We start from the raw sequence: 25,691 nt of genomic DNA, 5'->3' as shown, positions 1-25,691 counted from the left end.
CTGAATTCTCAAAGCAACTCTGTGAGGTAGATACTGTGATTATCTCCATTTTACAGATGAGACACATGAGGCACCACTGTGGCTAAGAATATTCTCTGAGGGTGTACAAGTAATAGGTGGCAGAGCTGAGATTTGAACCCAGAGTGTCTGACTCTAGAGTCTGTGCTCTCGACTACTCCCCTATGACTGAAGAAAGGCGCCTGCTCCACATATTCATTATTGTTAGATAGGCTAAGCTAGTGTAAAACTGAAAGGCAAAAACTCACACTAGTGTAATTTCTTATTTGACTAAGACTTTTAGCTGAAACTAAAAGCCTGCTTAAATGTTTCAAGAGGGGCGCCTGGGTGGCTCAGTGGGTTAAAGCCTCTGCCTTTGGCTCAGGTCATGATCTCAAAGCCCTGGGATTGAGCCCCGCATCAGGCTCTCTGCTCAGCAGGGAGCCTGCTCCCCCTCCCCCTCTGCCTGCCTCTCTGCCTACTTGTGATCTCTCTCTCTCTCTGTGTCAAACAAATAAATAAAATCTTTAAAAAAAAATGTTTCAAGAGAAGTGAAGTTCTCCTACTGTGGAGATAAAGACGGGTAATATAGTTCTCAAGGAACTTTTCCCTTTTACTTAAAGAGGATGTCCTCCTTTCTCATTCACCACAGCAGCCTGAATTAGTTCTAAATCTTGGGACAGAACCCCGATGTGTTAATGAGTCTATGTTATCAATGAGACGATTTCTTTCCTTTTTCTAAATTTTGAAGCCTAAGCTCATATTTGCTTCCTACCATCACCAGAAAAAGTTACAGTAGGAGATTCTGGAATTCCTACTCGGTTACAATTGATATGAGGTCCACAGTGTCAGGCATTAGTCTTAAACCGCATAGTTCCCAGTCTGCCAAATGTTTACTTAATCACGACACAAAAAGTATATGTAAATGATAACACTGTATCGAATTAAAAATTTGAATTATTTAAAAATAAACTGAGAGGCTTTCCTTTAAGATACCTTACAATGACTTGTAGTGCCAACCATCATCTCTTTATTTAAATTTAATTTTTCAATCTTAAATACTTGGTGTCTTAATTTTTAAGTTTTTTATTTAAATTCCAGTTAGTTAGCAGACAGTGTAATATTAGTTTCAGGTGTACAATTCAGTGATTCAACACTTCCATACATTGCTCTGTGCCCATCTAAAAAAGTGCCCTTCTAAATCCCCATCACCTACTCACCCATTTCCTCACCCACCGCCCTTCCAGTAACCATCAGTTTGTTCTTTGTAGTTAAGGGTCTGTTTCTTGGGGCACCTGGGTGGCTCAGTCATTAAGCATCTGCCTTCAGCTCAGGTCATGATCCCAGGGTCCTGGAATTGAGCCCCACATCAAGCCCCCTGCTCACTGGAAAGCCTCTTCTCCCTCTCCTACTGTCCCTGTTTCCTCTCTCACTGTCTTTCCCTCTGCCAAATAAATATATAAAACCTTTTAAAAAGAGAGAGAGACTCTGTTTCTTGGTTTGCCTCTCTTTTCTCCCCCATGACCATTTTGTTTCTTAAATTCCACATATGAGTGAAATCATATGGTTTCTTAAACAGGGGCACAGACATGGCACATACCATCCCAAGCCATAGGGAAATATGGTCATGAGTGAGAGCTTTATCAGGCACAATTAGTGTCCTAAAAGAACCAGACAGTAATGTCTTTTCAATAAGTCTTGTAGTAAGAGAGAAACAGGAAGAAAATAATATTTATTCAACTTAAAATATAATTTAATGTTAAAACAGCTGGGTGGAATGTGTGTTTTCAATACTCTTTTACCTAGTAGGACACTTAGAGAGGATAAGAAAATTGCATACAGACACATAAGACATCAGTGATAGAAACTGGACTCCCATACAGGTTTTTCTCATGCCAAGGGAAATGCTCCTTCTCTAAATGAAGGTACACAGCACAAGTACAAACAACTGACGGAAGTTTGAAGCAACATATCCCTAATGTGTAGACGTAAGAGAGACTCAGAGACAAATGACAAATCGAGTAATTTCAGGGCTCAAAGAAAGCCTTGAGATTATCTTATCAAACCTCTTAATTTTACAGAGGTCAACACTAGAGCACAGAGAAGGTCAGTGATTTTATTCATGGTCAAAAATAAGTTAGTATCAGGCTCCATATAGTCTAGTTCTCTTTAGTTTTGTCTTCAGGACAATTCTTACCTGCAAATATACTTCAGGAGGTTGTAATTGACCACTGGCAAACTCTTCACCTGCTTTGCTAATTCCTTAACACCCTGAGTAAAAAGAAACGGAGAATAAATGTTATCCAAGTGTTGGCCTTGGAATTAAAGCAAATAAAAAGTGGGCATACGGTTCTTTTTTCATTAGTTTCACACATCATCAGTGAGGAATCCTGTCCTGAAAACTTGCCGCCATTACAGAGAGGATTTCGCAAATATTTTCAAAGATGTGAGAAAGTATTTAAAATATTTCCGTAAGTACTATTTGTGGAGAAACAGATGTTAAGTGAAGCCTTTCTAACATTATTAATACTTGCTCACAGTTGACTAAAAAGGGAAGACAGCCTCATTTATAATAAGGTTATCTGGGGAAAAAAACAGCCTTAATGTAGTGAGGATCTTTCTGATTTCTGACATTCCCAAAACAGAGACAAACACACGTCTACTGACAAATAAGTCTCTCGAGATGGGCCATGTCTAGGACACACCGTTTGGGGTGGGATGGAGAATGAAAAGCCCGCTATTCATGGACATTTCACAAAGAGATTAATTGCTTGGGTTCTTCTCATTGTAGAACGTCTAAAATGTAAATGGTCCCAGAAATGCTAATGGATAATGTAATCTAATTTGTTCTTCTTCCTGAAAAAGGCCAGATGGTAAATATCGCAAGTGTTCTGGGACATATGGTCTCTGTCTCAACTACTCAACTTTCCCGTTGTGGTACAAAAGCAGCCACAGACAACATTACATAACAAAGTAAAACTTCATTTATAAAAACAGGCAGCAATTTCAACAAGAGTGCCGAGAAAATCCAGTGGAGGAAACAACAGTCTTTCTGACAAAGGGTTCTGAGACAACCAGATATCCATATGCCACAGCTTGAAGTTGGACCTTTCCTCATATCATAAACCAAAATTAACTCAAAATGGGTCATAGACCTAAATGTAAGAGCTAAAGTTACAAAAATCTTAGAAGAAAATATAGGAATAAATCCTGGTGAGCTTGGTTAAATATTTCTTAGATATAACATTAAAAGCACAAGTGACAAAAGAAAAATAGATAAATTGGACTTATTGTAATTAAAAACTTTTGTGCTTCGAAGGACACCATCAAAAAACTGAAGAGACTTGGGGCGCCTGGGTGGCTCAGTTCTTTGAGTGTCTGTCTCTTGATTTTGCCTCAGGTCATGAGAGTCCGGGTCTGTGCTCAGTGGGGAGTCTGCTTGAAATTCTCTCTTCTTCTCTCTCTGCCCTCCACCCCCAAAATAAATAAATAAATCTTTAAAAAACTGAAGAGACAATCTATAGAATGGGAGAAATATTTGCAAATCAAATCATATATCTGATAAGAGGTTTGTAATCTAAACTATAAAGAACTTTCACAACTCAAATTAAGACAAATAACCCAATTAAAAATGGGAAAATGGTTTTTCCAAAGAAAATATGTGAAGAGCCAATAAATACGTGGAAAACTGTTTAACATCATTAACCATCAGGGAAAGGCAACTCAAGCTCAAGGTGATCTCACTTTACATACATTAAGACGGCTATGATAAAAAAGAGAGATAACAACGAGTGTCGGTAAAAGTTTGGAGACGTTGGAATCGGCAAGAGTTGCTGGTGGGAATTTAAAAAATGACAGAGCCTCTTTAGAAAACACAGAGTTACACATGGCCCAGCAAGTCTGCCTCCTGGGTATAAACCCAGGAGAAATGAAGACGTATGTCCATGCCAAACTTTTCACATGAATATTCACAGCAGCATTAGTAATAATAGTCAAACAACGGAAACAACCCACATATGCTACAACTGAGGGATGGATAAATAAATGAATAAATAAATAAATGGCATGAAATACTAGTAGATGTGGTATAGTGTGACTAAACCTTGAAAACAGTGAAAGAAGCCAGTCACAGAAGACAATGTAGTGAATGATTTTGTTTATATGAAATAGCCAAAATAGGCAAGTCTATACATACAGAAAGAGATTAGTTGTTGCCAAGGGCTGGGGAAGGTGGGGCAAGGGGAATAGGTATGGGACTTGTTATAGGATGATGAAAATGTGCTAAATATTCTAAAATTAGATTCTGGCAGTGGTTGCACAACTCTTGAGAAACAGTTGGCCCTTGAGCAATGTAGGGGTTAGGGACACCAATCCCCCCAACTCAGAAAACCATGAGTAATTTTGACTCCCCCCAAACTTAGATAGCCTACTATTGACTGGAAACCTTCCTAATAACAGTTGATTAACAAATGTTTTATGTATTATGTTTTATGTTTTATGTTTTATGTATTATATGCTGTATTCTTATAATAAAGTAAGCTAGAGAAAAGAAAATATTAAGAAAATCATATGGAAAATGTATGTTTTATGTATTATATGCTGTATTCTTATAATAAAGTAAGCTAGAGAAAAGAAAATATTAAGAAAATCATATGGAAAAGGAAGTACATTTATCGCACTGTACTGCAAAATTTCTGTGTGTAGGAGGACCCATGCAGTTCAAACCCATGTTATTTGAGGGTCAACTGATTATAATAATAATGCACTGATTATACACTTCAAATAGGTGATTGTATAGTATATGAACTATATCTCAATAAGGCTGTTTTTAAAAATAGTAGAGAGAAGCAATGGCCACAGTCTCCAAACTGCAGAAAGAACCAAGATGCCCTTCAAAGGATGAATGGATAAAGAAGATATGGTCCATTTATACAATGGAGTATTATGCCTCCATCAGAAAGGATGAATACCCAACTTTTGTATCAACATGCATGGGACTGGAGGAGATTATGCTGAGTGAAATAAGCAGAGAGAGTCAATTATCATATGGTTTCACTTATTTGTGGAGCATAAGGAATAACACGGAGGACACTGGGAGATGGAGAGGAGAAGTGAGTTGGGGGAAATTGGAGGGGGAGACGAATCATGAGACTGTGGACTCTGAGAAACAAACTGAGGGTTTTGGAGGGGTTGGGTGAGCCTGGTGGTGGGTATTATGGAGGGCACATATTGCATGGAACACTGGGTGTGGTGCATAAACAATGAATTCTGGAATACTGAAAAGAAATAAAATTAAATAAAATGGAAAAAATGGTAGATAAGATTTGGTAGGAGGCATTGTTTAGGTAATTTAGAGGGGCTCACAATGAAAAAGAGAATATGAAATAAGGCATCCAATTTGTTCATGGAATGTTTGGCCTGATGTAGCCCACAATTAACCACTTAGAGGAGCAAAGTGGGCAAGGAGGGCTCATTTCATTTATTAACTTGCAGTTTTCTTTTTGATAAGAGAGGGGATTAAAAATGGGACCTGAGTTGTGTGTGTGATATCTAAGTGCGTGTAATGTCAATAAATACAATAGTGGAAAATAGTCCAAGGATGGGACAAAAGGAAATTTACAAATTAAAAACTAAGAACATTGATAAAAAAAAAAAACAACAAACCCAAATGAAGGTTTTTCTAGAAAGAAATGCATCAACTTACAGCTTCTTCGTCCTTGCTGAGCAGTTTGGCACAGGCCAAAAAATCTTCATACTTTGCATAAGGAATAACTGGTTCTGGAAGTTCTCGGAGATAGAGTTTAAGAAGTGATGCCACTGTGTGTACATCCGTGTTGCTGTGGAGACAGAAGTGTGAAGATATTCTCTGGAGTAAACTTTATTTTACTTTATCCGATTTAGTTTTTCATCAAATACACATTGAAGAGTCCGAATTTCATACGAGTTGGCAATTCAGTCAGGAAGTCAGCTTCGAAGAAGCACACACTTCCACAATGCCTGGGATATGCTGTAGCACAGGTGGAGGGGAGAGGGATCTGGAAGGACTCTGGGAAGCTGCAGTGTGGTTTGAAAATATTCAGAAGCTGAAACACTTTTTTTGTGTGTGTACTTGATGTTAAGCAGAAGTGTTAACTTTGGAAAACAGGGCCAATATACCAGAGGCTTTAAATGAAAAATAATACAATCTACAAAAAACACCAAATCCATCGAGGCATGCATGCATGTATTCAATGTCACAATCAGTTTGGAATCTTAGCTTTATTTCCTATTCTTTAGAAGACATTGGTAATTGGTTACAGACATTAGAAACTTAGTATGACATGTTATAACTTTTTAAGCAGAACTTATTTTGAAGGTGATTGATTCTCAGCATGATTTCTTGCCTAATATTCTAAGATAGTTGGGAATCCTTAGGGTCTTCTAGAAAGAGAAGGAATATACTAAAAAATGAATAAAGAAAACAAAACCTGTCCTTTGTATAATGTACAAAACGTATTTTTATTCTCTACTGACCATGCGAGTGATAGGATTCCTTTTTTTTTTTTTTTACTTTTTTTTTAAAAGATTTTATTTTTTATTTGACAGAGACAGAGGGGAGCAAGCACATACAAGTAGGAAGAGTGTCAGGCAGAAGCAGAGGGAGAGGCAGACTCCCCTCTGAGCGGGGAACCCCATCACGGGGCTCGATCCCAGGACCCTGGGAACATGACTGGAGCCAAAGGCAGACGCCTAACTGACTGAGCCACTATACTTTGTGCTCTCTATCTCCATGTTAATCCATGAAGATGGCAGACAGTAAATACTACAGGAGGTGAATTTGGGTTGTGTATTTATTTAATTAATTTTGGGTGAAGGGTATAAAAGTGTGGCAAGGAGGAACGGGTGGGCAGGGAGTGAAAGGCCAACTGACCTTGAGAAGTGGAAAAGCCGCAGTGAACAAGGTCAGGGATTCTGTAGGTATTGAGAATGAACATCCCACTCCCAGACTGAGTTGCAGGAAGTGCCATGTCCCCAGACGGGTATACCTCGAAAGCTACCATACTGTTGAATTTCCTGCCTCAGTGAATATTCTCTTGCCTCAAGGGTGATGTGGAAGCAGAGCTGACATACAAAACTACATGGGCTGGGACAATGGGCATCTCAGTTCTCAATTTTGGATTTGCGTTGATTTCATCATCTATTTCCCACATGCCTACTCTGTATTGAACTACAGAAACACAAAGTGGCTAGGACCTCAAACGGTCAAAAAAAGATGATTTCAGCCTGCTCAAAATGTATAATCTAGTGGGGATAGGGCATATTAAGTAGATATAACACATAGTATAGAATTACACAAGTATAATAACACAAGTATATAATTGCAAAGTGTGGTGAGTGACAGTAAGGAAAAGTGTCAGATGATATCTAATAACAAGGGCGGGCTGATGAGGGGTTGGAGTGCTTCTCCAAGGAAATGATGCATAGGCCACTGAAGGGGTGTGATAATTAACCAAGTGAGAGCAGAAGCACAGAAGAAGTCACTCCTGATTAAAGCAAGGCAGGTAAACAGAGCCACAAGTGAGAGGGAACATCTTGTCCTTGAGGAGGTAACAAAAAGCTAAGGGAGAGCCAAGTTCAGAGTGGGACTGGATGAGTTCTGCCTATAGGCCGTGTTCTCACAGAGCCTGGGACTCTACCTTCCCTATGTGAGAGAGGGCAAAGGCTGAGCCTCTTCATTTCAGGGTTGAAGTCAGTTAAAGCAGATGTTTTGTCAACCATTCTGCAGATGTTAAAATGATGGAGATGATCTAATAGGGCTTGTCTTAAATTAATTTTGTTCTTTCACAAATAAATATAGGTTTTGCATTTTAAAATTCTGAACTGATAGGCAATATAGAAGTCAACTCAAAGGCTAGCAAAGAAAATAAAAATCACAACCCTGGGACATCTCGAAAACTGAGCCCAAGATCATTTATTCCTTGAATTACTTTCTACAAATTTTTTTAAACAGATAGTCCTAACATAGTGTCAATGGTAAGACTAGGTTTATTTGTCTGTGGGTGGGTTGTTTTTTTAAAAAAACACTTTATTTCATGCATACCAAAGCCCTTCTGTGTTTCTCTGGCTATGTAGTGGAAGAAGCCAACCCCTGAAGGTACAATCATGAGCACTTACAAAACACAGCCTGGGACAGGATAGGCAGTGCAATCAAATATTACAATAAATGATTTCCATCTTTTGTTTCCACTCTAAGCCAACCCAACCCGTGACTAGGTTGGTTGTGTTGCCTTCAAAGACAAAGACTAGTGTGCTAGAGTTATTTGAAGATACAGAGAAGAATATCAAAATGAAAGATAAAATAAGTATATCTATAATTTGTCTGACTATATAAACAGAATATATAAAAAATCTTTATGAAGAAAATGTAATAAATAAATGAGGCAATAATGATAAATAAGAAATACACATTTAATGAAAAATGCTGTTCTTGTGTTTCATTGATTCTCCCCGGCGCACTGTTTAGAAGGTAACTCGCTTGCTACTCTCTTACTATTTTGCTTCTAATGAAGTTGAGCTGTAGTACTGAGGACGTGTGAACACTAGATGGCACCATTGCAAAGTTAGATTAGTCACAGGGCGCGGACATTGTGAAGGATGAAAGGCTGCAGAATCATTCTTCATCCACCAGCAATTTTCTTAGCACCAGAGCTGCAGTAATGTTCCAAGAATAGAAATATTTGAGCTATGAATCAAGGCAAGAGACGTGGATGGGATGATGATTTTATTCCTTCCCTAAAGTGATGTGTCACATTAGCTTTCTAGCGTTAGAGTACACACCCACACGTGGTTAATTATGTAGAAATGAGGAAGAAAAAAAATGACCAAACACTTTTCCCTTTTTTTTCAATTAACAAAGGTTATTAAATTTTTAATTAAGGGCTAAAAGTTAAAAATACATTACTCTCTTTTGGGGGCTTTATTAAACTCGGATTATTCTGTGGAAATCGAGACACCTACATTTTCCTGGTGTTCTCATTTTTGGCTTTGTCCTTTTCCACTGAATGGAAGGAAGCAATTGCTTTTGGGAAGACTCCAGAAGCAAGTATGTATGGTGGTTCTGATTCACCTCAAGGGGCCCACAGTCCATCTGCCCTTCTTGCCAGAATGCCACCCACTGCAGCAGGAAGTCTGGTGCTTGTCTGAAAAATCTCTCTGCATATCCACTGCACAAAATGGCAGCCATCTGCACCTCACTGTCTAGCCTATCTCTCACTGAAAAGCCACGATTCTAACTAATATCTGCTTACTCTGGACAGCCAAATAAGTAAATACTAATATTGTGTGGTAACTGCCCAGTGTACCTATGAGAACGTGTCATCTTTGTCCCAGAGAAATATATCTCAGTCTTGAACAAAGATATGACAGGGCGCCTCGTGGCTCAGTCAGTTGAGTGTCCGACTCTAAATCTCAGCTCAGGTCTTGATCTTGGGGTCATGAATTCAAGCCCTGCATTAAGACTACTTTAAAAAAAAAAAAAAAAGGGAAGCAACCGCACTGTGACAAGTCAGTGTACAATGGAAGATTAAGATACCTAACCTGGTTAATAATAATGATAATAACAGCAGCAGCAGCAGCAACACACGTACAAACATTTCACCGTACATCGGGCCTGTGAGCAGGTCCTGGTACTAACCCTATTTTGGGTACTTGAACAAGACACCACCCTGGTATGAAATTCTTTCTGGCTAATCACTAAGATACGAGTGGCTTTTAAAGGCTTTTGGTAGAAATTCAAGACTATTTACTAATGTAAAATCATTACACAAACTTCAGGTCTCTTTCGCTCAGCTGGTGGTAGAATCTGTTTTCAGAAATTAAGATGAATAATCAGGCATATTCTATCCAGGGATGACAAAGAGGCAGAGACAGGCCCCAGGATCCTGAGTAAAGGAGCCCGCAGAGCAGAAGATGCTCATAGCATGTGTCCCTTCATTGATCAACATACGGGTTTCGTTTTCCTCTTAGATTGTACTTGGACTTGACTTCTGAGTCCTGCTTCCTCACGTACAGTCTTTTTACCAAACTTAAAGGGAGGATTTCATGACTTTTACCGATTGATCTAATTTCGTATTCTCATGCGTGTGCCTTTGGTCATGCTGGAATCCATCTACTGATATTAGTTCCCCATAATAGTTCCCAAATGCTTATGGTGGGCATAATTCATTCATAATTCATTCATTTCGTGCCACATGCTGGGTGACACAGAAATGAACAACGTAGATCTTTTTGTCCCTCTTGGGCTTATATCTCTAACTAATCACCAACAATATTTTTCCATACCATACCCCTATTTCTTAACATTTCCTGTAAATTCTGGTTGCTAAGTTGCCAGCAGGTGTGAGATCTTAAGAATGTTCTTCACAGGGGCACCTGGGTGGCTCAGTGGGTTAAGCCTCTGCCTTCAGCTCAGGTCATGATCTCAGGGTCCTGGGATCAAGCCCTGCATCAGGCTCTCTGCTCAGTGGGGAGCCTGATTCCCCCCCTCTCTCTACCTGCCTCTCGGCCTACTTGTGATCTCTCTCTCTGTCAAATAAATAAATAAAATCTTTAAAAAGAGAGAGAGAAAAAGAATGTTCTTTATAGTTCCTGGAAACTGCCTTCCCTACTTATACTCTGTGTACCATATAGGCCTCTCTAATCTGAATAAGGATAAAGAAGTATGACAACAATCCTTCCTTGTTCATCTGCTATCTCCACCCCCTCCTTCCCTGATAAACAGACTCTCATCCATGGATCAGTTCAAATGCCACAGTAATTACAAGTATAATACTACACAAGCAAAACCTTGAAACTCTGAGGTCTCATAATTAGAAATGGGAATTTTTCACCCTGGATGCTAGGGGCAGAACACAACATCATCTGTTGATTTTACTGAATAGAATGAATTTCCAATGCATCCACACCAGAAATTACTAAAGATACTGTGAACTTATTTGCAACACACACACACAATGAGATGACCCAAAATTCACTTGGAATTACCAAAAAAAAAAAAAAAAATGTCAGGTCCATCAAACTCCAGGGAGAACATACAGGAGACTGAAGCCATTCAGCCACTCTTACCACGGTGAAGACTGCCGTCAAATTGTCTTAATCAACATGTTGTTCTTTCCACCAAATTCACAAAGGTAGAGAAAAGCAAATCTGAAGGTAGTAAGCAGTTCCAAACGAAACTAAATGTTTACAAGAAAAGCCTGGCTCTGTTCAAACTTTTTTTTTTTTTTTAAACTTATCTGTCAAAACCACTACACTTTTCAGCAGTGCAACTTGAATCTGGTTCAGTCATGGCTCAATGTTGTTATGTGTCACCACTGAATTATATACAATAACAAGAAGACACTTTAACCTGTCTGGACTACACTGAGTTAGTGTTTGTGCCACTAATTTAAACAAGATTCCTGGCTTAAAAGTAATGATGGCAGAGAGCTGAACGATGATCTCCACTGTGGACCGAGCTGTGTCCCCTCCTTCATTCATCTGCTGAAGCCCTAACCTCTGGTGTGATGGTATTTGGAGCTGGAACCTTTGGGAGATAATTGGGGCTAGAAGAGGGCATGAGAATAGGACCCTGGTTTGATGAGATGGGTGCCCTTGGAAGAAAAGACACCAGCAAGCATGCTCCCCAGCCCCTTGGTCCCTTACACATGTGAAGAGAAAAGGGCATGTGAGCACAGGGGGAGAAGACAGCTGTCTGTAAGCCAAAACGAGAGCCCTTATCAGAACCTGACTGAGCGTGCACCTTGATCTCAGACTTCCAGCATCAGAGCCATGAGAAAAGAAATTTCTGTTGGTTACATCACCCAGTCTGTGACATTTCATCATGGCAGCCTGAGGTAGCTAATCCAAAATCCACATCTCCTGAGCATACCCATGAAACCATTAATTGTACTGCTAAGGTACTAGGTAAGGAAACGTTAGCAGAGAGTTAAAAACGCACTTGCAGATAATGTGGATTTATGGAAATACTGTCAGACAGATTGATGTGATAGAGAAAAAAGTCAACAACTTTGGTTGCACCCTAGAGTCGCATGGAAAGTCTTTCAAAATACTGGTGCCTGGGTCCTATATATTCTGATGTAACTGGTGGGGCAAGGAGACTTTCAGAAAGCTACTCAGATGATTTCCATGTGCTGCCATGGTTGAGAAACACCCATATGGAACATGCATTTGAGGTAGAAAACCTCCAAGGAAAGGAGGCAATTCTGATGTGGAATGCTCGCAAGGTCACAAAATTCAATCTGGCCACTCTATGACCCATGGGACTCTACTAGTTATACACTCATCTGTCCGGCATTCCCTGAGAGAAGACAGGTGGGAGTAACGTTGGCCAGGAGACACTGTTATACTTAAATGAAATTGTCACATTGACATTTCCTTTCCTACTCCTGGAATTACATATATGTACAGATGTATGTGGGCATGGACGCTTCCCTCACAGTGCTAGCTAAACACATAAAAAGAATATCTGATAGTTTGATATACAACCACCACACCATACATGTCAGCACATGAATGCACGCACGCACACGTGTGTACCCCCACACACTGACATGTGTATAAGATACACAAAGTAACAGATAAGATACTCTGTAGTGTCGCTGTAGAAAGAGATTCTTTTGAGCAACTTGAGTTTGGTGAGTCCAAATAATAGACCCCTCAAAGAGAAAGTAGCTACATCCCCAAACTGGAAAAAAAAAAAAATCATGGATATTTATCCATTTGTTATTTTTGATGAATATTTCCCATAGATGTTTCTCATTTCATTACTATTATTATTGTTATTTCTGTTGTCATTATTTGCCACCTCACTCTCCTCCTCCTTACTTGGCCATCATTCCTTACCAGGCAGCTCCCCAGTTTTTCTTCCTCTGCTGACTTCTAAGTGCCATTTTCCTGGAATCTATGCACACTCTCTGAGCTCAACTGTCACTTTTCTATAATAACTACAAAACACACTCCTTCACAACAGACCTTTCCATTGAATTTGTAGATGTTCCATACATACTTTGAACTACATATAAACAAAGCTGGAGAACAACCAAAAAACCTTGCAATAAAATTATTCCTTCTTTGCCATTTTCTCGACCATGGATGGCAGCACCATTCATACAAATAAACACGAGACCTATAAGTCAGACTAAATTTTGCTTTTCCCGACACCCTAAATCTAACAGTGGTTAGTGATTCTCAGACTGAGCTACCCATTGGACTCCCCTGGAAAGTTTGTAAGATACTCATGACTGAAACCTATATATTCTGATGTAAAACCTTATGAATCAATTCCCTCTTCAGTAGTCTCAGTGACATTGCTCAAGTTCAAGTTCATATCACTCATCTCCATTAATGTAACATAATGCCAGCTGGTTTTTCTGTTGCAAGCCTGTCTTCCTATACTCAGTCCCCTGAACATAAACATATAGGTGGTAACGATTAATTACAAATAAATATAAAGGACAAGTAAAATGCCTTGCTATGTAGCTTTTGAATACTGTGTTTGAATGCAAAGGGAAAATGTATAAGCATATATAGATAAATATACATAACAAAGAAATATACATACTTACTTTATACAACACTCATTAGAGTTGTCATCATTTAGTTAGTTTGAGCTAGAGAGCATCAATTCACTTTACAAATAGCTAATATGTCTAAGTAAATTAAATTCTTATATTAAAGAATGAAAATACAGTCTTTTTCCATTATAGTACCAAGATGCTTTCACTGGAGAGGAAAGTCTAGTGGGATTGAGACATTGATAAGGCTTGATGTAGAATATTCACAAAAGTTTCCTGAAAGCGATATTATAGCAGTATAACTTTTTAAACAGGCTACCTTGTACAGACATATGCATTCACTTCCAACAACAATAACAAAAGACTAAAACCGTAAGTTTCAGGCAGTAGATAAGTTCTACAGATCCAATGTACAGCATACTGAATATAGTCAAAGATGCTATTTTATAAACCTCCAAGTTGCTAAGAGCCTAGATCTTGAAGCTCTCAGCACAAAAAAAGAAATTATAATTATGTGACCTGATGGGGGGTGTTGGCTAACACTATGGTATAATCATACTGCAATACATAAATGTACCAGACTGACACATTGTGTACCTTAAACTTATACAATGTTATACGTCAATCATAGTGCCACAAAAATAAATAATTTTAAAACAACATAAGTGTTGTTGGTTACTAATTAATCAACATGGCTATTAATATGAGTTAATATGTCCCTCCAGCTCTGGTGATTTGGGACCTAAGTATCAATGTTATATACAAATTTACCTTAGAAGCAATATTCAAATGCATATGATACAGTCATACTATAAATGACATTAATATTATCCAAAGCCTTAAGAGCCAAGTCATACAATTTTTTCTATAGAAATTAAAGCTGAAGTCAATGAAGTCACAAAGATTTTCTTATTAAACTGAGATCCTACTCAGTATCAATGATGCATATAATTGCTTAGAAAAAGGATAGACCTCAGGAATGATTTGAAAGTCACCAATGACAGAGATTAGGGATTAGGGATAGCCTATTTACAAACCACAGAGATTGTATTTTACGTGTGTGGGTATCTCTACATCCTACACATACACACACCATATATACACACATACACATACATATTGCATACACATAAATGTGTATTTTGTTCTTTATAGAATTAAAAAAAAAATCCAGTCGGGTACGAAGAAAACTAAGACACTCTTGATTGACTCTACATGTTGGACTTTGTTCTCCCTAACTAGTACCAGATCTTCATTGCATTTATTTATAACTGTTTTAGGAGAAAGTTCAAGCCTTTGAGGTTCTCCAGAGTACCTAAACTTGCCCAAGGATGAAGAAGAGCGTTTGCTCAGGGTTTTTATTAAACACAAGCATTCTTTATTTTTTTTTAAGATTTTATTTATTTGAGAGAGAGAGAGAGAAAGAGAAAGAGCACAAGCAGGGTGAAGGGCAGAGGGAGAGGAAGACTCTCTGCCAAGCATGGAGCCTGATGTGGGCCTCCATCTGGGGACAGATGGAGGGGACAGATGTCAGCCAAAGGCAGACGCCTAATGGACTGACCCTCCCAGCTGCCCCAACATGAGCATTCTTAATCTAGGTTGGGAGTTATGCTGAAGTAATAGCTACCCGTTAGCATCTCCCCTGGCTATTCAATGGAACATAATTTCCTAAACTCACAAAGTGTAAAATAAATGTCTAAAAATGTAAGACTGATGAAAAAGATTAGAAGATTATTGTTGACCTAAACGACCCATCTTTAGGTGGGTGTAAAGAGACTATTCACAGTGAGAGATATAAGAAAATCCATTTACAGGAAATTTAAAATTATACTAAGCAAATAGCACTATTCAATGGATTATGTGACTATGGTTTGAGAGAGGTGGGGTAAGACATCCCTTGCTCACCTCACATTTCCTCTAGGAATGGCTCATCAATAAAAATATCTAGACAAAATACTTTATATCATCTAAGTATACTATGATTATGTAATTATCTAATTAGATTTTATAAGTGGTAAGCTTTCAGTTCTTGCTTAAATGGGATATGCTATTTTTCCTAACATTTGACTCCTAACATACAGACCCTGAAGGCATTCTTTCACAGAGAGTTTACATGGCTCTACCAGTTTCCATGTCTCTACATTAGTAAATGTATATACCTGAGACTTTATCACATAGCCCTTTCCTCAACTGTACCGAGGACCTGAAGGGCTATGAGTTGTAATTTCAGTTTCATATGGTCCTCAAAATCTTGGCAAACAGTTAATGAATTTGGTTTAGCTACAATTAAAAAATTACAGCTGCATTTAGTTACTTGACAATTTTATATTGTTTGCTTACATATTTTTCCCTTTACTAAACTCTGCAGATGGAATTTCAGGAGAAACAAAAAATGTGATCATCATGATACAGTCAACAATTTATTTTTTTTCCTAGAGATTTCAGATTATGCAACCAAGGATTTCCCAAAGAAGCATTGTTGAGGTTTGGTTCTAAGGGGGTATATTTATGCTAAAAAATGTATTTTTAAATGTTCTTAATAGCATTTAAAACATACATACATACTTTGGTCTTTCTATTTTAAAATAAAATGGAACCAAATATCATAATAATTTTCTAGCTAACAAAAACTAAATAGCAATCAAAATTTTCTTAATATATATTATATATATATATATATATTTTTTTTTTTTTCGTATTAATGTGTCCCAACACTGGCTTTACTGCACATTGCCTATTTTCTTCCATAACAACCCACATGTTTGGAGAATTTTGATTACCTGATTCTGGGATAAACAATGAATGATGAAACATTCTCTTCCAGAAACCTTATTTTTTTCCAGTAAAGTCAGTAAGGTAGAAAACAAAACCTTTGTGTCTTATAGAGGAGAAAAGGAAATAGAAGGCTCGCTGAATCTCTAATAGTGTTGAAAGGAACTTAAAAGGATTTGCCGATATATCTAGGAGAGTCTACAAATCAACACCAAAACCAGCCAAGTCCATGCAAAACTCATTCCTTCTCTGAACACTTCAACAGTTTTTTTTTTTTTTTTTTAAGATTTTACTTATTTATTTGATGGGGGCGGGGGAGAATACAAGCAGGGGGAGTAGGAATGGGAGAAGCAGGCTCCCTGCCAAGCAGGGGGCCTGATGCAGGACTCGATTCCAGGATCCTGGGATCATGACCTGAGCCGAAGGCAGACACTTAAGGACTGAGCCACCCAGGTGCCCCAGCAGTCTTTTGTTTTAACACAAAAGCATTCTCAATGTATAGGCTAAATGACACCATCCCAGTTTATTTTTGTGGATATATATATTGAGAGAAAGGACAAAAAGCTTTAAAAAAAATCCAGCTGTATACTTATTGGGTGTCTCATACTAAAATCTGTCATGCTTCTTGTTGGAAAGGATGCTTTGCTCCCACATATACAGAAATTTATTCTATTAGTGCTGTTTTCCACTTGAACCATTTTTAAGAAAAGTCAGGGTAAGCAGGAAGAAAGAGAAATAAAATTTTACTGAGAAGTAGTAAGGGGTTTTTGGTTTTGTTTCATTGTTTTGTTATAAATAAAAATCTAGTTCACTTTGGGAGTGGGCTGCACTCATCTTCACGAGAGCATTTCTGGGGTACAAAACAAACAGAGGTACTGAGCTTAATTTAGAGCTGTGGCTCTTGGGAAATTACAAACCCATTTATAAGATTATGACTTTGTACTGACACAGGCAGGCATTTTGTGTCGGTTGACAAAAATGATATCCTGACAGAATTTTAGAAGTTGTCTTGAAACATGACAGGTTTCAGGCTTCCTAAATTGAAGGCTATGAAAATAAGCACATGAATTCTCTACTTACTGAGATATCAAAAATACTGGCATCCTTTCATTCAATAAATATATTCAAAATATATTCCTTATATCCTTTTATTCAACATAGGTTTATTGTGAGCCTATGCTGTGTCAGACATTTTTCTAGGTGCTAGGGATAAAAAAGGTGATCAAGATTCATAAAATTCCCCACTTTCTTAAGCTCATATTCTATATAAGTGCAGAGTTCTATTTTATCAATAGAGTGTTTTTTTTTTTTAAGATTTTATTTATTTATTTGACAGACAGAGATCACAAGTAGGCAGAGAGGCAGGCAGAGAGAGAGGAAGGGAAGCAGGCTTGCCGCTGAGCAGAGAGCCCTATGTGGGGCTCGATCCCAGGACCCTGGGATCGTGACCTGAGCCGAAGGCAGAGGCTTTAACCCACTGAGCCACCCAGGCGCCCCTGAATAGAGAGTTTTAAATGAATATCCACAGTGATATCCTCATGGGTATGAAGATACATGCTCCTGTGGGATCACAGTTATTTATTGTGATCCTAAATAGAAACTTCCAGAACATTATTTTTGATTCTTCAGCAATTTTCAACCATTTCCTTATAATAATAAATTATCCAGATAATCAAAGGAATCAAACATTTTAAAACCATATGACTTCTAAGGGGCACATGTAAGTGGTTTATAAACACATAAAAAGATACACATCAGTAGTCATTAGGGAAATGCAAATTAAAACCATGATACCATTGCATACTCACTAAAACGGTTAGAATAAAAAAAAAATGGCACATTCATCCATTGCTGGTAGAAATATGAAATGGTGCAGCCACTCTGGAAAACAGTTTGCCAGTTCCCCAAGTGTTAAACATAGATATGACAATTTTACTTCGAGGCATATACCCAGGAGGTGAAAGTCTATGTCCATGCAAAAAATTGTGCATTCATGTTCATGGCAACATTACTGGTAAAAGCCAAACAATGGAACAACAGAAATATCTACCAATAGATAGATGGATAAACAAAATGTAGTATGTCTTCAGTATGAAATTCTATTCATCAACAAAAAGCAACAAACTACTGATATATGTATAACATGGACGAATCTTAAGAACATTACACTAAGCAAAAGAAGCTGGATGCAAGTGGCCAAAAATTGAATAATTCCACATCCAGAAAAGGGAAACTCTATAGAGACAGAAAGTAGATTAGTGGTTGCCCGGAAAATGAAGGCTACTGGAAATAACAGTAAATGGCATAAGGGATGTTATTTGGGTAATGAAAATGTTCCAAACCGATAGGTAGTAATGGCTGCGTAACTTGGTAAATTTGTCAAAAATCATCGCATTCCACCATTGCAATGAGTGAATCACATGATATGTAAAATACGACTCTAAGTTTATTTCAGAAAATACACTCTTTTAAGGAATGCACTTTCACCAAGTGCATGCAAGAATATTTGCAATCTGACTTCCAAGATACGAACAAGCACCCACTTTCAGAGTATAAAACATTGCCGGCGTCTTACTTCTTTCAGTAGGAATTGCCATGGAGATTTCAAAACAGGCATGAAGATATCCTATATTAAAAACACCGAAGAGCTTAGGTTCAAGCTTAGGTACAAGCCTATTACTTTTCCTTATCATATAAAATGTTAGAATCGCCATTATCATCAAGATCATAATACCTATGACAAGGGCAATAAATGTGCTAAGTGTCTTATTTCATTATATCATTTCTTTTGGTGTTTTTGTTCCATTTTGGTTTATTTATATATTTAGTTAGTTAGTTGTTTTTTTTTTTAATCAAGTTTTTTATTTTAATTCCAGCATAGTTAACATGTATTTTGTTTTATTTTTAAGTGCATTAATACAACAACCCTGTGGGTTAATTATGATTTTCATTTTTTACATGAGGAAACTAGGGGTTTTGAGAAGTGAAGTAAGCAGTCGCAGGTTGTTAACTTAGATTATAAATGGTGGGCCAGCCTGAACTCTTATTCTTACACTGCCTCCTGGCAAATAAGTATACAAACATGGACTGACATACCAAATACTGTGAAACTTCTTGTTAATTAACTATTTTTATTCAGGTGAGTCAGGTTTCCGTGGAAGTGAGCTCCAAATTTATTCAAAGATAAATTGACCTCATACTGGTCAGAATGGCTAAAATGAACAAGTCAGGAAACAATAGAAGTTGGTAAGGATACAGAAAATGGGGAAACCTCTCACACTTTTGGTGGGAATGCAAGCTGGTACAGCCACTCTGGAAAACAGTATGGAGGTTCCTTAAGAAGTTAAGAAACAGAGCTACCTTATGACCCAAAAATTGCACTAAAAGGCATTTATCCAAAAGATACAAACATAGTGATTCAAAGTGGCACATACACTCTAATGTTTATAGCAGCAATGTTCACAATAGCTAAAATATGGAAAGAGCCCAGATGTCCAGCAACAGATGAATGGATAAAGAAGATGTGGTACAGGAACACCTGGGTGACTCAGTCTGTTAAGTGTCTGCCTTTGGCTCAGGTCATGGTCTTAGGGTCCTGGAGTGGAACCTCATGTTGGGCTCCCTGCTCAGTGGTGAGTCTGCTTTTCCCTCTCTCTCTGCCCTCCACTCCTGCTCATGTTCTTGCTCTCAAATAAATAAATAAAATTCAAAAGATAAAAATAAAAAAAGATGTAAGATGATATGTACACACACACACACACACACACACACACACACACACACAGGAATACTATGCAGCCATCAAAAAGAATGAAATTTTGCCATTTGCAATGATGTGGGTAGAACTATAGTGTATTACATTAAGTGAAATAAGTCAGTCAGAGAAGGACAAATACCGTATGATTTCACTCATATGTGGAATTTTTTTTTTTTAAGATTTTACTTATTTATTTGACAGACAGAGATCACAAGTAGGCAGAGAGGCAGGCAGAGAGAGAGAAGGGGAAGCAGGCTCCCCGCTGAGCAGTGAGCCTGACACGGGGCTCAATCCCAGGACCCCGGAATCATGACCTGAGCTGAAGGCAGAGGCTTTAACCCACTGAGCCACCCAGGCGCCCTCATATGTGGAATTTAAGAAACAAAACAGATGATTATAGGAGAAGGGAAGGAAAATAAAATAAGATAAAAACAGAGAGGGAAGCAAACCATAAGAGACTCTTATCCATCTGGAACAAAGTGAGGATTGCTGGAGGGGAGGTGGGTGGGGGATTGCCATTAAGGAGGACACTTGCTGTGATGAGCACTAGGTGTTATACATAAGTGATCAATCACTAGATTCTACTCCTGAAACTGATAATACATTATATGTTAAATAACTTGAATTTAAATAAAATTTTCAAAAAAGAAAACAAAAACTAAAAAAAAAAAAAAGATAAATTGAAAGGAAAGAAAAGTTCATGTTCTTGCTTTCCAATGTACAGGCTTTTTGATATATCATCAAGAGAATAAGCACAATGAAACATGACAGATTTCTAGCTAACAACCCACACTACATAAAATATTTAATAAATATCCATTCATGTGAATATTTTCCACATACAAAATATTTCCCTTTAAAGCTCATTAATTTTTCAGATCCTGGTATGTTTACAAAGAGGTTTCAGGGAACCCTAGTGAGTTACACTCATTTTTCAAATTAGGTAAGACGCCACGTGTTCAGGGAAGGGGGCCTGTCCGTGTTGCTGAAGAGTGATCTGAAGTGTGGGCTATTCCAAGCACACAAACACAACACTAAGGGATATCAAATCACACAATAGGAACCTTAGTCCTTTTCTGGTTCTTTCACCTCTTCTGACTCTTCTGATTATATCAAGTAGGAAGCACCGGTTGGAAATGAGAAAAGTGTTGAGGCAGTACCATCACTTGCCAATCTCCGTTTTCATCAAGTACACAAAGGCATTAGGGCCAGTATTCAGAAAGCAGCTGTATTCAGCTGGCATTTAATAACACATCTTGTCATTGCATTGTGATTTATGGTGCGTGTGCTGGTTTTCAACGAACAATAATGATATCAAATTCCTTTACAACAAAACTGATAAAACAGTGAATAAATTTAAAGGGAAATATTCAAGCTGGTACAGGTGTTCCATGGAGATGGCTAAAATCGTGATGGTACTATGGGAATGACAGAAGTTTGGGATGGACTCTGAGGCGATGCTTATCAAATCTGGTCACGCCCTCAGAGTATTGAAGAACTGCATCAAAACTAGGAATGTTAGACGTCACCACCGTTAAACAGCTGTTCCGGTCATCGGAGGGCTGGCTCCTCTCGTGGCTTCAGAGAATCACTTAGGGTGTTGAAAACAAGGTAACCAGTTTACCACCTACACATTCAGGGCTTGCCTTGGGCAAACTCCTGGGAGTCAGGTCTTTGCTTTTCCAGCTCTTCACCTATCCACATGCCCTTAAGCTACCACTCGCTTTCTTCGCTTTCCTCCATCAAATCCTACGTGTAGATCCTTTATTCACACTATGGTATAAAGGCACTGTAACTGTATGGTTTGCTACTGAACTCCCCAGTGTTTGATTTTTCAGCCGGATCATAGCATAAAGGTGCAGGCGAGTTCTTTTTAGATTGTTCTAAAATTTCAGGCCCATTTCAGCAGGTAGGAAAGAATATATTTTACACATTAACAATAGAGCCCAGAAAATAAATCCTCTTTCACAGTAGCTTAAGACCAGCTCAGCTGAGTCAGAACTAATGTGTTGCTTCCAATAAGGCCATGAGGTTGATTTTTTTTCTCTCACTTCATATATAAGAAAACTATCACTTCTAAGGATACACATTCCTGTACCCTATGGTCTGGCTAGTATTTTCCAATTTATGATTAGAGAACCATGCATATAAGAATTACTTGGGAATTGTTTGAAATTCAAATTCTGATGCATCCTCCAACCTTTTAAAATCTCAGTGAGAGCCGGTGGGGTGTAAGCTTCTGAACCTAGAGACACCTCTCTGGGTCATCCTTATGCAAACTAATATTTGAGAAGCTCTACTGTCTATAGTGCCCCCCCACTTCAAGTCTACTTTTTATAATTTAGGTCAGAAATACTCAAAGCTATATTGCTACTCAGAAGATAAAAATTAAAATATGTGTCTGGCTTTTCTGCCTTCTAAGTTTTAGACCTTTTAAAAAAAATTTATCTCTGTAGAATTGCAGTTTGTTTATCTGTAGAATTGCAGTTTGTTTAGTGATCCTAATTCAGTCACCAAAATAAATAAAAAAACGAGCAAGATGGTAGAAGAAAAGAAAGAGGGTAAAGACAAAATGAACAGAGTATGTGGGAAGGTGTCTGGGGTACCAGGGATAGCACTTATGGGATTTTGGACAAAATGTGTAAAATCATTGGCTTTTACAGCCTTCTGTCCTTGCTCTTTTAAACACGTGTGTTATAAGCGCATAGTTTTTTTATGTTGGTGGTGTCTTTTTTTTTGTCGCTGAACAATTAATGCTCTGATGGTGACACCTACATGGACATTCTTGATCCTGTCTTCCCAGCAATTGCAAAATGTATCTTCTTTAACAGCTGAGGCCACCTGGAGAGTTTTGGAAATGAAAGAACATTCCGCTTCTAATCTGATTTTACACATTCTGTATTTAATTTTTATCCCCTCAAAGTGGGGAAATTAAATATGAAATGCTATATTTTAATTTGTTTTCATTTCTGAACAGAAATAATAAAGAAAAGAATGGTTAGGAACTTTGATATCTGCTGTTTTTTACATTTGACATCAACTGATAAAATACAAATTCTTTCTGGTCAATGAAAATGTCCTTTCTCACAAAATTCACTTTGGTCAAGGAGTCTGTGGGAATATGTCATCTAACTGCAGGAACAAAAAGTCATGTATACATAAAAGTCTTAAACTTGAACCTCAGAACTGGAAAATAGCATGAGGTAACTAAAGAAAGAAAGTGCATTGTTTAATAAAAGCTGGTCCATGTGCCTGAAACCTCTCTAAATTTAAATAATGTATGTTCCAAATTTCTTTTTCTCAATTTTTTTCCTCCATAGAACAGCATACTTCTTCTCATTCAAATATGATATAGTATCTTCCAAATGGATTCCTAGCTTCAAAAGCACAGGCCGATGATGACTTACTACATAGTCCTTGAAACCATGTTTGTGAAAACCACTTAATGACATGGAAGTTGTTCCTGATACAATGTTAACAAGAAAAGGCAAGATGTAAAAACTGTGTGATTCAAAAACTTTGTATATATACCTACCTGTATTTAGATGCATCTGTATTTTTAAGTTCCTACACATCTACTTATTTATACATTAAAATATAGCAAGAGCTCCCTGGCTTGTTTACTTTTGAAATATACATCCCCCCTTCTTATGTTGTATGTTCTAAATTGTATACAAAATATTTTAATTTAAAATACGATCTTAATAATATTTTAATTAAATTTTAATAACACCTTATACTGTTATACTTTTTTAAAGTTATTAAGAAAGTTTGCTTTAAAAATCAAATTTTAGGGCATAATATTGGAGCTTCAATAACATTAGTCCTAATATTAAAATTAGAGATTATTTTTGCAGAATTCCTGTGCAAATTTCTTTGTATATTTTAACATGTATGGAGATGAAAGCTACATCTTGATTCTTTGTAAGATAGAAGCACTATGAGGGTACACAGGGGAATATACTTCTCATACTTCATAATGAAAAATTTCTGTCTTTCATTTTACATCCTAATAGCTATTGAATACATTATACACAGTCTATATTTTTAAACTTATACTCTTTTAAAAATCATTTTGGGGGAGCCTGGGTGGCTCAGTGGGTTAAAGCCTCTGCCTTCGGCTCAGGTCATGATCCCAGAGTCCTGGGATCGAGCCCAGGGGGAACTTACTTAAAAGCAAGTGCGGGAAACCAGTCCCAGGTAACAAAGCCCAAATACAAGGGTGGGTCAGGTCAGGTGGAGAGAACACCCGAATGCCCAGATGAGTCGGGTCAGGTGGAGCCATCCAATCAGTAAAGCTTGCATACTATCTCCCTAGCTACCAAGGAGTGTGGGCCCCGCCTTTTGGGCGCCAATTCTGACTAAGGTGATAGGCTAGTTCAAATAGCTACTATGGGGTGAATTGTAGTTCAATTGGCCACCCATGTGTGACCTAGCATGACTGTGCAGCTTTCTCTGTGTGTTACAATCTCATTCACCACCTGTGTGTGGCCAGGCCCAACCACATGGCCTTTGCTCTATAAAAGTTAGTCTGTGAGGCAGGGAGGGGTTGCCCTCTCTGTAAGGGGTGGCCCCCACTGGTCTGTTTGACGGTCAGTTTGATTCTTGATGCTTGGTGTGAAATAAAGCTTTGCTTGACCTTCGCTTTCTATCAGTCTCGCTCCTTTGACCATGGACCCACTATTGGGGGACCCAACAATAAGAGAACTGACTTTGTCTTTTTCACCTAGAACAGGTGTTTAAGTGTCTAAGACATACTAAACACTGTAATATTATCTGTTGAATGAATGAATGAGATGGACTGTCTCCAAAGGTGACTGTCAGTAATTCATGTCACTCCTTCTACCAAGAGGTAGAACCAATTTTTAATCTCTTTTCATCTGAACTGCCCTTACAATTTACTTTGGACCAACGGTATGCAGTGGATGTGACGTTGTACCAGTTCTGGGCCTAACCCTTCACAGGCCTTAAGGCTTCCACGCTTACGGTCTTTCAGTCCCAAGATACTGTGTAAAAAATTCTAGTAACTGGTTAAAGAGAAAAGCCCTGTAGGACACAAGACTGCAGAGAGAAAGAGAGAGGCTCAACCCACCATTAGCCATTTCAGTGGGCTGAGCATCAGCACCAGGCTTGGAAGGTAGCTCTCTTGGCTACAGCAGCTACATTAGATCATGGCAACTGATACCATGTCTTTGCCAAGCACTGCGCAAATGCAGAATCTGAAACAGTTGCTCTTGGTTTTAAACCCAAAAGGTTGGACTGGTTTGCTATGCAGCAAGAGCTCCCTGAAACAGTCCCTGGAACCAAAGACTGGGGGCAGCCACAAAGAAACTCTAATGTAGAGCACTGGCTTTTTCCCGTCAGTGTTGGATAGTCGTGAGGAGACTATCAAAACTGGAAAAGCAACAAGAAAATTGCTATTAGTAGCTAGAGAAAGATGAGCATGCAGAGCTTATTAAACCGTGATGGAAAAATTTGCAAGGCTATCGGCTGCCATAACTCAGAATGCAGAAAATGTTCGATGAAGCTAACTAGAAACTGTTCAGCTCTGAAGAAGAATTTAGAGAAACTGTAGTGGCCCTGGGACAGTGTCTCCAGTTGGTGAAATCTTC

At 38.1% G+C, this 25,691-nt stretch overlaps 1 protein-coding gene across 3 annotated transcripts in view; it reads right to left on the bottom strand.

The window, feature by feature from the left end:
- ARHGAP24 (Rho GTPase activating protein 24) overlaps nt 1-25,691 on the bottom strand; it is a 506,918-nt gene that overhangs the window by 19,623 nt on the left and 461,604 nt on the right. For all 3 annotated transcript variants that reach the window (XM_080797451.1, XM_080797453.1, XM_080797452.1), the window contains 2 exons: nt 5,702-5,834; nt 2,195-2,268 (listed from right to left, as the gene is read on the bottom strand). In XM_080797451.1, the coding sequence (XP_080653577.1) occupies nt 2,195-2,268; nt 5,702-5,834 (207 nt within the window). The remainder of the gene's footprint in view (nt 1-2,194; nt 2,269-5,701; nt 5,835-25,691) is intronic.

The sequence above is a fragment of the Martes martes genome (genome assembly GCF_963455335.1).
Source record: "Martes martes genome assembly, chromosome: 2".
Taxonomy (NCBI): domain Eukaryota; kingdom Metazoa; phylum Chordata; class Mammalia; order Carnivora; family Mustelidae; genus Martes; species Martes martes.
The sequence above is the reverse complement of the archived record's forward strand: the minus strand, read 5'-3'. Positions and strand labels throughout refer to the sequence as shown.